A 15,844-nucleotide genomic window follows, 5' to 3' on the forward strand; every position below is an offset into this window, starting at 1 on the left:
TCTGAAGACGGTGGCAAAAAGAATCTTCCTATGTGCAGAAAAGCACCTATTATCCATCTCCGCCTTACATCTGAAGGGGTCGGAAAACATCCAGGTGGACTTCCTAAGCAGGAAGGACATCCATCCGGGAGAGTGGTGTCTGAATTAGGAGGTCTTCCAGTCTCTGACCTCAAGATGGGGAGACCCAGAAGTCGACCTATTTGCGAATGCTCAAAACGCAAAAACAACAACCTATTTCTCCCTCGGTCCCACATACGGAGCCCGAGGGACGGATGCGGTCGCTCATCCATGGGTCTTCAGACTGGCCTACGCCTTTCCACCAATTCCTATGTTGGCAAGGACGCTGCAGAAGATCAGATCAGACAGGGTCACGACAATCCTGGTGGCTCCAATGTGGCCAGGATGGAGCTGGTACAGCACCCTGTTGGACATGGCCCTTGAAGGTCCCTTGCTTCTACCCCAAAAGACCGACCTCCTTTTCCAGGGTCCCTTACTGCACCCAAACCCCAGCAAATTGAGTCTAGCAGCTTGGTTATTGAGGCCAACATTCTGAGGGCCAAAGGGCTATCGGATGAAGTAATCCAGACCCTTCAAAAAAAGTAGAAAGCTGGTAACAAATGCCATATACGGCAAAATATAGAAGAAATTTTCTTTCTGGTGTCTTCCTAAGGTCCCTGACCCCTTTCACCCCAATATTGCCCAGGTCCTAGATTTCCTGCAAAAAGGGTTAGAGCTAGGACTTACTCCAAGCACACTAAGGGTTCAAGTATATCTGCCCTTAGTTCTTTTTTTGACCAAGACCTGGCCAGACACTGTTGGGCTAATCGATTCATGACTGCTGCAAGCAGAATACGGCCTACACTCCCTAATCGGGTTAATATAGTGCTGAATAGCCTAACACAGGCCCCGTTTGAGCCCCTGTCAGAGATTTCATTGAGGATCCTCACACTCAAAACAGACTTTCTCGTAGCAATCACCACTGCTAGGCGGGTGGGGGAACTACTGGCCCTATCTGTACAAGAACCATACCTCCTGCTCAACTCAGACAGTATAGTACTGCGCCTAGACCCCTCCTTTATGCCCAAAGTGGTGTCAGACTTCCATCGAGGTCAGGATATTGTGTTGCCCTCATTCTGTCCAAATCCTTCTAATACGAAAGAAGAAAGGTTCCACACCCTGAATGTTCGCAGGGTGGTCCTCCATTACCTTGAACTAACCAGGGATCGGAGAATCGACCAGAACCTGTTTATTCAGTATTCAGGACGGAATAAGGGAAAGAAGGCGGCAAAAAACACAATAGCAGGTTGGATCAAGCAGTCCATCTCCCTGGTATATTCATCAAGAGATCAAGAGATCTCTCTCCTCCCGAGATGCTAAAGGCCCACTCCACTCGATCAGTCACTACATCATGGGCAGCAAGAGGGATCGCATCTTCGGAGCAGATATGCAGAGCTGCCACCTGGTCCTCTGTACACACCTTTACCAGACACTACAGACTGAATTTTAATAGGGATCTAACATTTGGCAGATGCATTCTGCAAGCCGTGGTCCCTCCCTAAAAATTAGTGTTGGTATAACTCCAAGGTGACTGTTGTGGAAGGTGACTGGAGAAAATAGAATTAGACTTAACGGTAATTCGGTTTCTAGGAACCTTCCACGACAGCACTAATTTCCCTCCCTATCTAATATCTTACCGGACGATTCCTGCTCTACTGGCGGTAACTATTCATGCTAGTATGTCCAGAAAAAACACTGGAGGTAGCAGGAAGGGGAGGGTTATTTAACCTCTTTGTGTTTCCTGTCCCCCATTAGGGCGGGGAGACAACCTCCCAGGGTGACTGCCGTGGAAGGTTCCTAGAAACCGAATTACCGGTAAGTCTAAATCTATTTTCCACTGTTTAGGCACATCAGGGGCTCTCCAAACGCGACATGACATCTGATCTCAATTTCTGCCAATTTTGCATTGAAAAGTCAAACGGCACTCCTTCCCTTCCGAGCTCTGCATGTGCCCAAACAGTGGTTTACCCCCACATATGGGGTATCGGCATACTCAGGAGAAATTGGACCCTAAAAGTTGTTGTGCAAATTGTCCTGTTACCCTTGGGTAAATAAAAAAAAAATTGGGGTCGAAAAGATCATTTTGTGAAAAAATGATTTTTTATTTTTACGGCTCTACATTATAAACTTCTGTGAAGCACTTCGGGGTTAAAAATGCTCACCACACATCTAGGTAAGTTCCTTAGGGGGTCTACTTCCTAATTGGTGTCACTTGTGGGGGGTTTCCACTGTTTAGGCACATCAGGGGCTCTTCAAATGCGGCATGGCATCTGATCTCAATTCAAGCCAATTTTGCATTGAAAATTCAAACTGCGCTCCTTCCCTTCTGAGTTCTGCCGTGCGCTCAAACAGTGGTTTACGTGCATATATAGGGAATCGGCGTACTCAGGACAAATTGTACAACAACTGTTGCGGTCCAATTTCTCCTGTTACCTTTGGTAAAATAAAACAAATTGGATCTGAAGTAAATTTTTTGTGAAAAAAAAGTTAATGTTCAGATTTTTTTTAATCATTCTAAAAATTCCTGTGAAGCACCTGAAGGGTTAATGAACTTCTTGAATGTGGTTTTGAGCACCATGAGGGGTGCAGTTTTTAGAGTGATGTCACTTGTGGGTATTTTCTATCATATAGACCCCTCAAAGTGGCTTCAAATGTGATGTGGTCCCTATAAAAAAAAAAAAAGGTGTTTTAAAAATGAGAAATCGCTGGTCAACTTCTAACCTTTATAACTTCCTAATAAAAAAAAAAATTTTGGTTCCAAAATTGTCCTTTCTGTTTTAGGCCGGGATCACACTACCTGTGTGATGCGAGAAACTCGCAGGAGTCTCTCGCATCCACGCTCAGGACCGGAGCTGCGGCTGCATAGAAATACATGCATGGTGTTGGTGTTGATGCGAGAGACTCGTGCGAGTTTCTCACATCATGCATGGTAGTTGGAAAATTGTGAAATTTTCACCAAATTTCCGTTTTTTTCACAAATAAGCGTAAGTCATATCAAAGAAATTTTAACACTATCATGAAGTACAATATGTCACGAGAAAACAATGTCAGAATCACCGGGATCCATGGAAGCGTTCCAGAGTTATTAATTCATAAAGGGACAGTGGTCAGAATTGTAAAAATTGGCCTGGTCATTAACATGCAAACCACCTCCGGGGATTAAGGGGTTAAAAAAGAAATAAAAATTGCCCAGCTTCTCCTACCAATCTGTCCAGGATCAGACAAGCGTATTTCACGTACATGTGTTGTCCAAATTAAAATTGTACAGCACGCTGACCCACGTATAGGACTGTTCAGACAAAAGGCTTTTTTTTTTTTTTTTTCACCCGAGCGGCGTGTCCTTGTGAAAGAGACCACAGCGTGCACAACTCTCCATTTTTTTCATCCAGAAAAATGGATCAATTTTTTAGACACTTGTCTGAACGCGGCTTTAGGGCGCAGTCAGATGGCCGTATGTGAACGACTGTCAAATTGCATCGCAATCCTCGGACTGGCCGTCGTCTCTCCTGTCCCGAGTGTGACCGCTGCATAGGAATACATGCTGCTACGCTCGGGTCAGGAGCGCCGCCGGCCAGTCCGAGGATTGCGGTGTGATTATTGTCCGTGTTAGGGCGCAGTCAGGCGGCCGTATAACGATGTAAAAATCAGGACAGCACAATAACGGCATCTGTATGCCGTCCATTATTGCCGTGGACACAGACTTGGTTTTGATCCGTGACTTTGATCAAGAACGGATATGTCTCCGTCAAAAAACTCCAACCTGTGTACAGCACCCTAGACCCTATAATGGATACAGATGTGTTGGCACCCTTGAAACAATTTTGTTCTGTCCATTTTTGGGGTTTTGTGTCAAGTAATTTGCCTTTTTTTCCCTGTTTTTTTAATGTTCCAATACACACGTGAAATAAACGTGTATAACAAAACGTTCTGGCCCAATTTCAAGGGTCCCAACACTTATTACTGTACATAAAAAACGGAGGTCTAAGTGAGGCCTAATGCACAGTGCAGACAGTGCAGAGCGTTTATATCACCAGCATAGGCTGTAGCACTGCAGCCATGGCAAGTCCTCACACTGTGGCTCCGAGCAGCAACATTGCCAAGTGATGACTGGTGCAACATAATGTCGGCACATTGTCGTGTTATGTCATCTCCGCAGTCTCCATTCACACTCCGCCGAGGAATGGCAATGGAGGCTGAACTACAACTCCCAGCATCCCTGCAGGTCAATGATGACATTATATAACGCTGTGTGCAGGAAGCGAAACGAGGAGGGCGGGAAGGTGCTGAGGGACCCGAGCACATATGTGACCGCAGCCCCGGGGGTAGCGTTACACAACATGGGCGGCCGCCGGTTACATATCCAGGGGACGTCCCGGCCGGGCGTGTCCGCCGTGATGGAGGGAGGGTGAGGGAGGACGGGACGCTGCAGACATGTCTATCTACAGGAACACCGTGTGGTTTGTGAAGGGGCTGCGGGAGTACACGAAGTAAGTGCGGTGCGAGGTGCAGGCGCTGTAGCCTGCAGCTGTGTGCGTCATATATACACACATATATATATTCTTTATCTGTGTGTGTATATATATAATATACACAGGAGCACATTCCTGCCCCTCTAGAGCTTGATGGCCTCTCCCAGGTGGAATGTCTCAGGGTGGCTGTTGTGGTACCCATGTGCCCCTGCTGTGTATTCCCTTTGTGCCCCCTCCTGGGGTTGGTGCCCTACACTGAGGCCGGCCGCTCGCTGTAGAACTGCAGCATCTTTTCAGCGATCTTGGAACTTCACGGCAAACCTCGCTGTGTGAACGATGCCAGATGCTGCGTCGCAGTGCGGAGACCCCTGGTGCCACAGGCGCAAAAGGCGCGCCAATAAGGGGAGGTCTATGCGTGCACATGTTAAGCTCGTTGCGTTCTTATGTTTCCTGCTTGTGGCCGGGGCGCTGTGGGGCCCCGCCATTAGTGTATGGTCTGATGGGGACTTATTAGATTTGTATTGCAGGCAACATCCCAAATTCTGTAAGATGTGCTCCTGTTCTTCCTATGGAAGTGATGGAGACTGTGATAGAACCGTGTTTCCCAGCTCCTCGCCGTGCCTCAGTTCTCCGATGTGTACTGTCCGTTTCTGTAACCGCGCACAGATGTATTCCAGCCTGCGGCGCTTCTCACCAGTGTTTGTAGACCTGCTGTGTGGATCAGTGATCACCCTGACAATACCCCATTTATCCATCCAGAAGTCATAGACAGTGATCCGCTGCTTCGGACCCTCGCTGTCAGCCGGAGTGGAGAGACTGAAGACCATCCATTGCTCTAGCAGCTTCTGCCCAACCACATGTTACACGGTCTCCTGATGGATCACAGGCCACAATACAAATCAGATAAAAGTTGGATGACCCTGCTGATTTCAGCAGCGCGGACCCCACCTGATGTGTACATTTGCTTCTCCAATCTTCCCTGAATGATGATGTGGACACAGACCGAGCAGCGCCCTGTGCAGGAACAGTACATGTGTCCTGTGCAGTCCAAAAACTCACTATAATGCACACTGCCACCTGCTTTGGAGGAGAAAGCGGGTCCCCTAACCTCCTGGGCCCCAGGTTGCCCCAATTATACCTCCATCCCTGATGTGGAAAGAGAGCAGGATTGGAGAAGTCATCAAAAGTCCCTTTCTCAACCTATGGCCACTCATGTATATGGCCGGCTTTACTGCCTGGACTGCCGTCCTGTAATCCAGAACCATGTCCTTACATTGTAAGGTGTCTGGAAACATTACTAAAAAGTCAGCCGAGCCCAGCTGCCGGCTGGTAGCGCACACTGCAGCGGGCGTGGACGTGTGACTGATATCATCTTATCTACCAAGAAGATTGACAGATCTGTGCTCATTTACTGATGAAAACTGCCCAGCGAGCAGAAATTGCCACCAATAATGGGACCCAGGGAAAAGGATTGGAGCAATATAGGAATCGGTCACCTGCTTCATGCTGCCCCAGGTGCGAGCAGCATAAATCCGAGCCTGGTTGGTGGGAGTGTATCACCTATAAGAAAATTGGAGGAATCGTATTGAAATCAAGGACCGTTTTGTTGCTTTTTTTTGTTTGTTTTCCTCTTTTCAACTTTCTCTATTTGGGTAAAGCTGGGACACTTCTATACACGAGATAGTAGATATTAGATCAGGGCCCGAACCGTCCAGCGCTACATCCCCTTCATTGTTTGTTCCGAACTGTCTGCGACAGGCGGGACGGCTTAGGTTGTAATTCAGCTCAGTGGGTAATACGGCTTAGTTTTTGACATGGCTCAGTCCCATTCACTTAAATAGGACTTCTGGCATAACCACTACTAAAAGTACGAGAATGTGTCTGGTAAAAAATTGAGGGGACCAGCAAAGAAATCAGGACCCCTTCAAACAACAAGTCAGCTGAGGCAGCAAGAGTTGGCCCGCCACCAGTCCAAAGGATAGGTGATGTGTTTTAACTTTCTGGATAACCCCTTTAATGAGGTCGTGTGCAAGATTTAATATCCTGTTTTTAAAACTGTCTTTCCTGTATTTAAAAGCCCTAAAAATGTGTTTAAAATGGTGACGGCAGTTTCCAGCTGTATTTGCACTAGGTATCGCTGTATGCCATGATTGGAGTGGTGTAATGTGTGATGATCCTGATACGTCCACCATCTAAACAGAGGGAAACGTTACCGAGTAAGTCACAGTAACGGGGGCTGTCTTGTGTCTTGTAGAGGTGGATATGAAGCTGCCGCCAAGCACTTTGCTGCTGAAGATTTACAAGTTGATGTTACAGGAAGGTCATACATGATCACAGGAGCAAATAGCGGCATCGGCAAAGCGACTGCTCTGGCAATTGCTAAAAAGGGTAAGGTTTTTTTTTAATTCGTTTATTAAACATCAGGGTACAAAGAATGCACAACATACACATTAGCTTATGATAACAGGCATTATCCAAAACACACATGTCTCCGTCCATAGTAAAATATTATAGATGAACAAGGTAATATGTACACTTCCCTCCAAGCATACATAAAGGATAATTATTTATGCATTTTCCAACATATATATCACTCCAATTTCACAAACCTTGTCATATCGTGCAACGGTGGATCTAACTAAAACTCCTAAACTACAGCTAGCACTACATCAACTAATATCTATTATTTCTGCAGCCAGGTTTCCTATATCATATTGTGTCGCCTGTGATGTCTCAGTCTTGTGAGGTGAGAGGAATTCCACCTCTCCCAGATCTTTTCAAATTTACCCGGTCATCCCCTGTTTTGGTATAACGTGCGCTCATATGGAACAATTGAATTCACCAACTTGATCCAAAATCTAAGGGTAGGACATGAGCCCCCCATCCACCGCAGCGCCAGCACCTTCCGCGCCATAAACAACGCCTCGCGCAAGAAAACCCCTGTATAGCGATCCCAAATCTCCTCCCATACCCCAAACAAGCAGACCAATGGCTCTAGAGGGACAGGGGCTTGCACCAAGGATGTCAGTAGTGTGGTCACCTCTTTCCAGTAATGTAGGATAGTGGGACATTGCCACACCATATGAATAAAATCAGCATCTGGCGAGTGACATCGTATACATTCTGAAGATTGAAGCCGACCAATCCTAAAAAGTCAAATATGATTGATTTATTATATACAGTTGTATCATTCTGTTATTTATAGATGGTGATACCCCAGTCTGAGACTCCAGAATCTCCTCCCACTCCTCTCTTTGCGTATCAGGGATGAGTCGTTCCCACTTCAACTTAATAGAGCTTATGGCCGATTATGCCCCTACTGACAGCATATATGTGTACAAAGAGGATATGAGACACTGGGGGCCCTGCGAATTAAGGATTCCTATCAGAGGTAAAGACAAAATAGTACAGTCCACACCCCTGTCCCTCATATGTGATTGAAGAGCCGACCTCAGCTGCAAATAGCGGAAAAACTGAGATCTCGGAATATCATGTGTGACCTGTAATTGTTCAAAAGACTAAGGTCCCTTGGTCATACAAGTCTCCCACTGAAGAAACCCCACACTGGGTCCAAAAAACAGCGGACGGGTGATTCAGCAGTTCGGAAAAATAGTTATTACTCCACAGAGGCATTTCCGCCATAACGTCTTTAAACCCTATTACGTTCTTAATTTGTCTCCATATTAATCGTGCCAGAAGGAGCAGGGGCAGCAGATGTGGAACATTAGTTTTTTCCAACTCAAGAAAACCTAATGGGCAATCCGCTTGTGCAGCGTGAAGCAGGTGGCTTTCAGAATTAGGGAGGCAATTACCCGGCATCCATATATTTAAAGCTTTAGCCTGCCCAGCTAAGTAATATAGGAAAAAATCTGGCAACGCTGCCCCACCTTCCTTCTTCGGTCTTTGTAAAGTGGACAGTTTAAGTTTGGGCCTAGTTTTCCCCCAAATAAAGGACGTGACCAGGGAGTTAAGATTAACAAAAAAGGACTTGGGCATCGCTACCGCACTGTGCTGGAGCGAGTAGCTAAATTTAGGGAGTAATATCATTTTAATCAGATTAATGCGTCCAGCCTCCGATAATGGGGGCCTACTCCAAGATGCAAATTTAGCTTTAACTAGTTCCAGCAACGGATGGACATTAAGTTGTAGATCAAGCGTACTATTATTAGGAGTGTGGATACCCAAATATTTAAAACTAGATACAATAGGCAGCGAGAGAGCCTCCAACTGGGGCATGAGAAAGGGGTAACAGGGCAGACTTCTCCCAATTTATATGTAAACCTGAATATTTACTAAATCTATCTATAAGGGATATCACCTGTGGCAAAGTATCTTCCACATCATTCAAGAATATCACCATGTCATCGGCATATAGGCCTATGGTATCTACCCGGCCTGCTATATCTATACCTCGGATATTAGGGAAGGACCTTATGCGTATTGCTAGTGCCTCGATTGCAAGGGCGAAGAGAGCCGGGGAAAGAGGGGCACCCCTATGAAATGCAAAAGACTCAGATATAGAATTATTTATTATAATACGGGCCTTGGGTTTCATGTATAATATTTTGATCCATGTTATAAATTTATTGCCAAAGCTATACCTTTGCAAACATGCGGAGAGGAAAGGCCATTCAAGAGAGTCAAAAACCTTGGCCGCATCTAACGATGCCAATGCCCATCTGTTGTCTGGCACCAAGGAGCTATATTGGACTATTGACTGGACTCTTCTGATGTTAATAGAAGTACTTTTACCAGGCATAAAACCCGTTTGATCTGGATATATAAGATTCAATATAATTGAATTCAGCCTAGTAGCTAGAATCTTGGTGAAAATTTTATAGTCCACATTTACTAATGAAATGGGACGATAGGATCCACATTCCAAAGGGTCCTTCCCCTCCTTCCGAAGCACTATGATATTAGCCCCGTAAAAGGACTCAGGCATAGAATTCCCTCTCCATATTCCCTGAAATACCTTTACCAGGAGTGGCGTCAATATATCCCGATACTTCCTATATAGTTCAATGGGGAGCCCATCTGGTCCAGGGGCCCTCCCAGAAGCCATATCTGTCATAGCATTATCTATCTCCTCTGCGGTGAACTCAGCATCCATAAGGGCTCGCTGTTTCGTATCTAATGTTGGGAATGATATATCTGACAAATAGTCTAGACATCCCAAATTTTCAAAGTCACTTTTAGATTCATATAATGACCTCTAGTAATCCTGAAAGCAGCCAAGAATATCCTCGGTCGAAGACACCAGTGTACCGTCCACCCTACGAATCTGCAATATCGTATTAGAGGTGTTATGTTGGCGCACTAAATAGGCCAAGAATTTGCCCGTCTGGTTCCCCATTTCGATATAGGATTGATGGGTGAAGAATAGTTTGCGCTTAGATTTAGTCCAAATAGAAATAGAAAGAAATAGCCAGCTCACCAGAGATCAAGCGCAGAAACTCGGAGCTCCGTGCGGACCAACGTCATATACCATAGAAGGAAAGTTCTGCTCCAGTTGCTATTAAAATCTTCTTTAATGAAAAACCATTAAAACATACAATGGTGAAGACTCTCCATGTAACCACACCACAACAGAGATGACAGGCTACGCGTTTCGACCAGACGGTCTTTGTCAAAGCATGACTTTGACAAAGACCGTCTGGTCGAAACGCGTAGCATGTCATCTCTGTTGTGGTGTGGTTACATGGAGAGTCTTCACCATTGTATGTTTTAATGGTTTTTCATTAAAGAAGATTTTAATAGCAGCTGGAGCAGAACTTTCCTGCTTAGATTTAGTGTCCACATGCTGAGTATATAGCCTCTGGGCAGCCAGCCACTCACCCCTGTTCCCGCTAGTCTGGTTAGGCCTCTTTCACACTTCAGTTTTTTGTGTCAGTTAAAATCCGCCAAAAAGGCGGACAAGCGGATCCGTTCCCAACTGATGTGAACGGATGCCACAGGATCCGTTTTTTGACGGATCCGCAAAATGAGGAAATGTAAAGGAACCGCTGGCAGAGAGATAGAGAGAGAGAGAGAGAGATATATATATATATTTTAGTCCGGCACCCAGACACAATTTTGGGTTAAATCCGTGTCTGGAGGATCCGCCGCCCAAAAAAACGTTGCAAGCTCCGTTTGGAAATCTTTGAGGATGTTAACGGATCCTCACAAAAACGGATGCAACTGACGGCAATCCGTCAAGATCCGCCAATAATGAAAGTCAATGGGGGAAAAAAAAAACAGATCCGCAAAGAAAAATGGCGGTTCCGTTTTTTTTCCAAATCGGCGGATCTTGACTGATTGTCAAAAACGGAAGTGTGAAAGAGGCCTTAGATACATATGTTGCCTCTGCATCTTTCAGTCATTGCTCCACCTCGTCATCCTTCCTTGCAGTCACCCGCTTAATATAAGAGATCGTGGAGGATAGACAGCCCCTCAGGTATGTCTTAAGGGCATCCCAAAATAAATGAATATCCTGGGGTTCCGGGTGGGACGCGATGAAGCAATTCAACTGATCAATCGTTGTGTGGGGAGACCCCATCAGTTTTAACCAGAAAGGATTTAACTTCCAAGCCATCCCACTGTTTACTCGCCCAAATTTGAGTTTAAGGATGACCAGACTATGGTCTGAGATCCCCCTACTTCCATGCTCTATATCAGTCACCCACATTGCCAGACCGCTAGAACCAAATATATAGTCTATACGTGATAGAGAGCGTTTAGTGGATGAGTGGCAGGTATATTCCCTTAAATCAGGGTGACGCACCCTCCACAAATCCAGCCACCCGCCACCCCCCATAAATGACGACAACTGGGTTGTAGTCATTGGAGAGGACCCCCCCAGTCGCTCCATCATCCAGCCTCAATTTATCAAGGTGATTGTTCATGACCATATTAAAGTCGCCCATACAAATAACATCTGCATCTGGATAATTAAGGGCAAAACTCATTGTCTTCTGCAGGATGGATATACGAGCCGGAGGGGGGTTATAAATACATAAGACCACATATTTCCTGGTGTTTATCAATGCATGGACAAAGACAAAACGACCCTCCGAGTCTCCCTCGCTTCCCATCTGACATCTTTATGTACCAACAGCGAGACCCCCCTCGAGTAGCTGGTATGGAATGTATGGGCAGACCATTGTACCCAGGGTTTCTGCACGCACCGCACTGTATCCCTAGTTAGGTGCATCTCCACCAAGGCCACAATGTGAGGACGGTAATGTCTGACCTGTGAGAAGACCTTGATCTTTTTTCGAGGAGTTTTTATTCCCCTCACATTCCATGTCATACATATTAGCTCCGACCCCATAGTTTACTCCGCCGAACATGGTGCATAGTATTACCTGGGCAAAGTGTAGAGACATCACCTGGAGACTGAAATTGTTGTTGACTGCGATTAGAACCTAAAAAATACCAAAAACTTCTACGGAAAAAAAACAAAGTGAAAAAACAACAAACAACATAGGAGCAGAGTCCTGTACTCCCATCACTAAACAAACAAGGCGATACCATCACTGAGCCCAGTGTCCGGTATTGTTGAAAGCCTGGACGCCTTCGAGTAAAGCTCCAATCAGCCGATTAATAGAAAATACCAACTAGCAATAGATGCACTAGGATTCTTTTTCAGCAGACCCTCCATGGGATCGCAGCCTCTCCGCTGCCTCCGCCGGGTCTTTAAAAAACAAAGTAGAACCCCTGTGGGCTACCCAGACCCGGAGCCAGGCCGGGTAAATCATCGAATACACAACTTTCCTCTCCCGAAGATGTCTTTTGACCTCCGTAAACTGAACCCTTTGTTTCTGGAGTTCCGCAGAGAAATCTGGGAAAATCGAGATCGTGGCGTTATTGAACTTGATAGGACTCTTCTGCCGCGCCAGACGTAGAGCCACGTCTCTATCCCTGCAATTGAGGATGCGCGCCAGAAAGGGCCTAGGCGGGGCTTCAGGAGGAAGAGGCCCAGTAGGGACTCTGTGAGCCCTTTCCACCGCAAAGATTGAGGAGAATTCATCGCCCAAAGTGGTTTTAAGCCAGTCTTCTAGGAACTACTCCAGGTGTTGTCCTTCCGATCACTCCGGCAGACCAATTATTCGGATGTTGTTCCGACGCATTCTATTCTCCAGGTCGTCTGCTTTTTGCCTTCACGCATTCATGGAGCCTGCCACTTTCGTTAGTTTAGCTTCCATGGGTGTGATGGTGTCCTCTACCTGGGATACTCGCGTCTCCACCTCCGTAATGCGGCCCTTCATGGCTTGCATATCTTGTCGGAGTCGTCCCACCTCGGTATATACATCCTCTATCTTCCCAGACAGAGACGTCCTGGTCAAGGAGATGGCCTGCATGAGTTGTTCAGACGCCTGCTTAAGGGTTAATTCCTCCTGCTCTAAAAAGGGTACGTTTATGGTCACCAAAATACAAGACTGAACATGGAAGTAACCCCAGAAGTTATGAGTAGGTGCCTGGCCTTCAAAATGGTAATTCAACTGTAGGGACCATGGCAAATCATAAAAAAAATAGGAGCGCTTGGTCCCATTGACCGTGAGAGAAGTATCTGCACTTGTGTTGTGACTCGTGATTGAAGTGAATGGAAGATACTTTTTCGTTTTTCCCCCAATTCTAAAACATTGGGTACAGTGTATTTTGGGTAAAAATGAAAACTTGTCTCAATAGTTTCAGGCTGCAAACAAAGCACGAAAAGTTTGACCCTGCCATCTTCCATCTGCTCCATTGATAAAGCTACGGTTATAATTGGATGGATGCAAAGGAATATGTTTGTGGTGTGTAACCACATAGTAACAGCAGCTGTAGACCGAACATGGCAGGCGATTGTTAATCAAGACTTTGTAACATTGCTTCATTTTTTATGCATTTAAAAGAACATAAGCAATAATGCCTCATCTGGGATTTTTCTTTTTTAGGCGGCACTGTTCATCTGGTATGTAGAAATAAACACCGAGCAGAAGAAGCACAAAAAGAGATTATTGCAGGTAGCGGGAATCAGGTAAGGATGCAATAATAATAACAAAAACTATACATACAATACTACATTACAGGCCTCACCGTCCACCTCCTCGTATTGGTGATACGTTGGCTAATACCATGTTTGGCTGAAGTGTATGGTGACATTTTATATTTCCAACCTTCTTATTATGGGTAAGCCATGAAAAGTTTGTTCTCTTTACAAGTCCATCATTCCTACTATAAAAGTGGCATTTGTTGCTGTAGTCAGAGTAGCCCTGACACCCTTCTTTCTGTACACTAGATTACATGGGTTGTCCGGGGACTGATCAGTATAAGATCTGCTGATACCTGCTCTGTAAGAGATGCCGAACACCGTAGATCTGTGCAATGTTTAGTGGCCATTGCCAAGTGCTGCGACTTCTCCCATTCCATGAGCTTTATGGGGACACCGGGTGCCAGTCCCCCACTCATCCCATAATGGTGACCCATCCTGCAGGTAGTCCTGGACAACCCCTTTAAATATTTGATTTTTTGTTGCAAGGAAACACATTACGTTCACATAACCGTGTCCTCTCCTAACCCCCTGTACTCATGAATGCAGGGTGTGTCCACGCTTACATCTATTTTCAGTAGGGGGAGTAATCGGTTGTCAGACATCTCAAACAATGGCTCATTTTATTGGCACGCAGAACACTTGAGCATTGAATTCAACACAGCTGAGCCTTCATTTCCCAACATCATTTTGCTCGCTGCTGCACCAGTTAACTGAGAATCTGTCAGTGAGCTCACTATGATGCTATAATAGGGAGTTTGTAAGTCTTGGGGCTCATGCTGACGTTCGTGGATCTCAGTCTGATCACAAACTGCAATGCACAGATTGACCAGGAGAGCATGACCGCCTCATATATTTCTATCAGGCTGTCACGCTCGGGTCAGTGAACCTGCAGCTAGTCCATGTATTGCTCTCTGAGATTGGACCAAGATCCAAGGATGTCTGCAGTAGCCCTTAGGCCTATTTCACACATCCGGCATGGTGCGGCGAAAAACCGGACTACCGTATCCGGCGCCTGTTACGACCAGATCCGGCTTTTTCCCCGTGCAGTTTCATTGTCGCCGCATTGCGCCGGATGGCAATGCGGCGCGTCCGGCTTTTGCCGGATACGGCAAGAATTGCTGGTCCGGCGTCTGGAAAAACGGACCGGTTTTTCGCACTGCGCATGCCCGAAAGACCTTCTCTGCCAGGAATATATCCGGCAGAAAGAAGGATCCGGTGTCAGCGTTTGCGGCCGGATCCTGTAGTCCGATATTTTCCCGCATCGTGCCGGATAAAGAAAACTGATGTGTGAAAGTAGCCTTATCTGTCTTTTTTTTTTTTTAAGCTAGTCTTAGTTGGATTATGACCACATCAAAGTTTAATCTGCAGGAAAACAAAGAATCTGTAGAAGCCAAAGGTTACAACATTTTTGATTAAATCAAATGCAAACATGATTTTTAGCCCCAAATACATACATGTAAGTTTAAAAAAAAAAAACACGTTCCCACAGGTGGCTAACCCCTTAAATCTAGGGCTACTCAGCAATTTTAGTGATGTGATATGAAGATCTCCACTTAGCTTATTGTGACTTTACAAGTCTTACTGCACACAGTGTGATGAGACAACACAGTTTTGAAAATCCAAATTTACCGGATCTTTGCTTGTAAGGACGCGTTCAGACGGCCATGTGAAGCGGACAATTTATATGGCCGTCTGAATACGCCCTAACTGCGACTTATTTTCCACATCTCGACAGTTTTTTTTTTTTGTTTTTTATATGGTAGCTAATGGGGTAAATGCCAAATTGCACCCTAAATTGGTCGGGTGACTTCAGCAATTTCTGGACAAGTGGCCTACATGGACACTGTGCAAGACCTAGTGACATGAATGAGTAGTTCAGTCTGATCTTAGTAGGGATTCCTACTTCCACTACCGCCACTGAGAGTAAATTGGTCCCGTATGGACCAGTATACTGTCCTCATACACGTTAGCAGGGTGTGCAATGAGACATGTAGCTAAACCCCCGGTCTTCTTTAAGAAAAGAAGCTGTAAAATTGTAACTTTCTTTTATTGATTGCAGATGTGACGGGAAAGGGTGAAATTACAGGATGCAATAACAGGAGCATTTCAGAATATATAACTGCACAGAGCATAAAAATACAGATAGTCTGCAATACACAGTAACATGAGGTAATACATGGGTACCATGAGGTAATACATAGCTGATGGTTACCTGTTTAATACAACAACGTTATACACACAGGATTATAACAACTAGATAGTGCTTACCAACTATGCTTAGAGCAGGCTGTTTAAGAAGCAT

The 15,844-nt window shown here is 45.5% G+C and overlaps 1 protein-coding gene across 4 annotated transcripts in view; it reads left to right on the forward strand.

Annotated features, from left to right (window-relative positions):
• Nucleotides 1-1,792: 1,792 nt before the first annotated feature.
• DHRS12 (dehydrogenase/reductase 12) overlaps nt 1,793-15,844 on the forward strand; it is a 28,965-nt gene continuing 14,913 nt past the window's right edge. Inside the window, exons 1-3 of one of the 4 annotated variants that reach the window (XM_073583311.1) lie at nt 1,793-1,872; nt 6,781-6,914; nt 13,445-13,527. In XM_073583311.1, coding sequence (XP_073439412.1) covers nt 6,854-6,914; nt 13,445-13,527 — 144 coding nt within the window. In that variant the 5' untranslated portion in view covers nt 1,793-1,872; nt 6,781-6,853. Of the gene's footprint in view, nt 1,873-4,259; nt 4,280-4,333; nt 4,545-5,760; nt 6,042-6,780; nt 6,915-13,444; nt 13,528-15,844 lie in introns of those variants that run through there. The other 3 variants (XM_073583312.1, XM_073583310.1, XM_073583309.1) reach the window with 3 other exon arrangements.

This window comes from Dendrobates tinctorius, unplaced genomic scaffold (assembly GCF_039654945.1).
Source record: "Dendrobates tinctorius isolate UK_male_01 unplaced genomic scaffold, ASM3965494v1 ptg000075l, whole genome shotgun sequence".
NCBI classification, from domain to species: domain Eukaryota; kingdom Metazoa; phylum Chordata; class Amphibia; order Anura; family Dendrobatidae; genus Dendrobates; species Dendrobates tinctorius.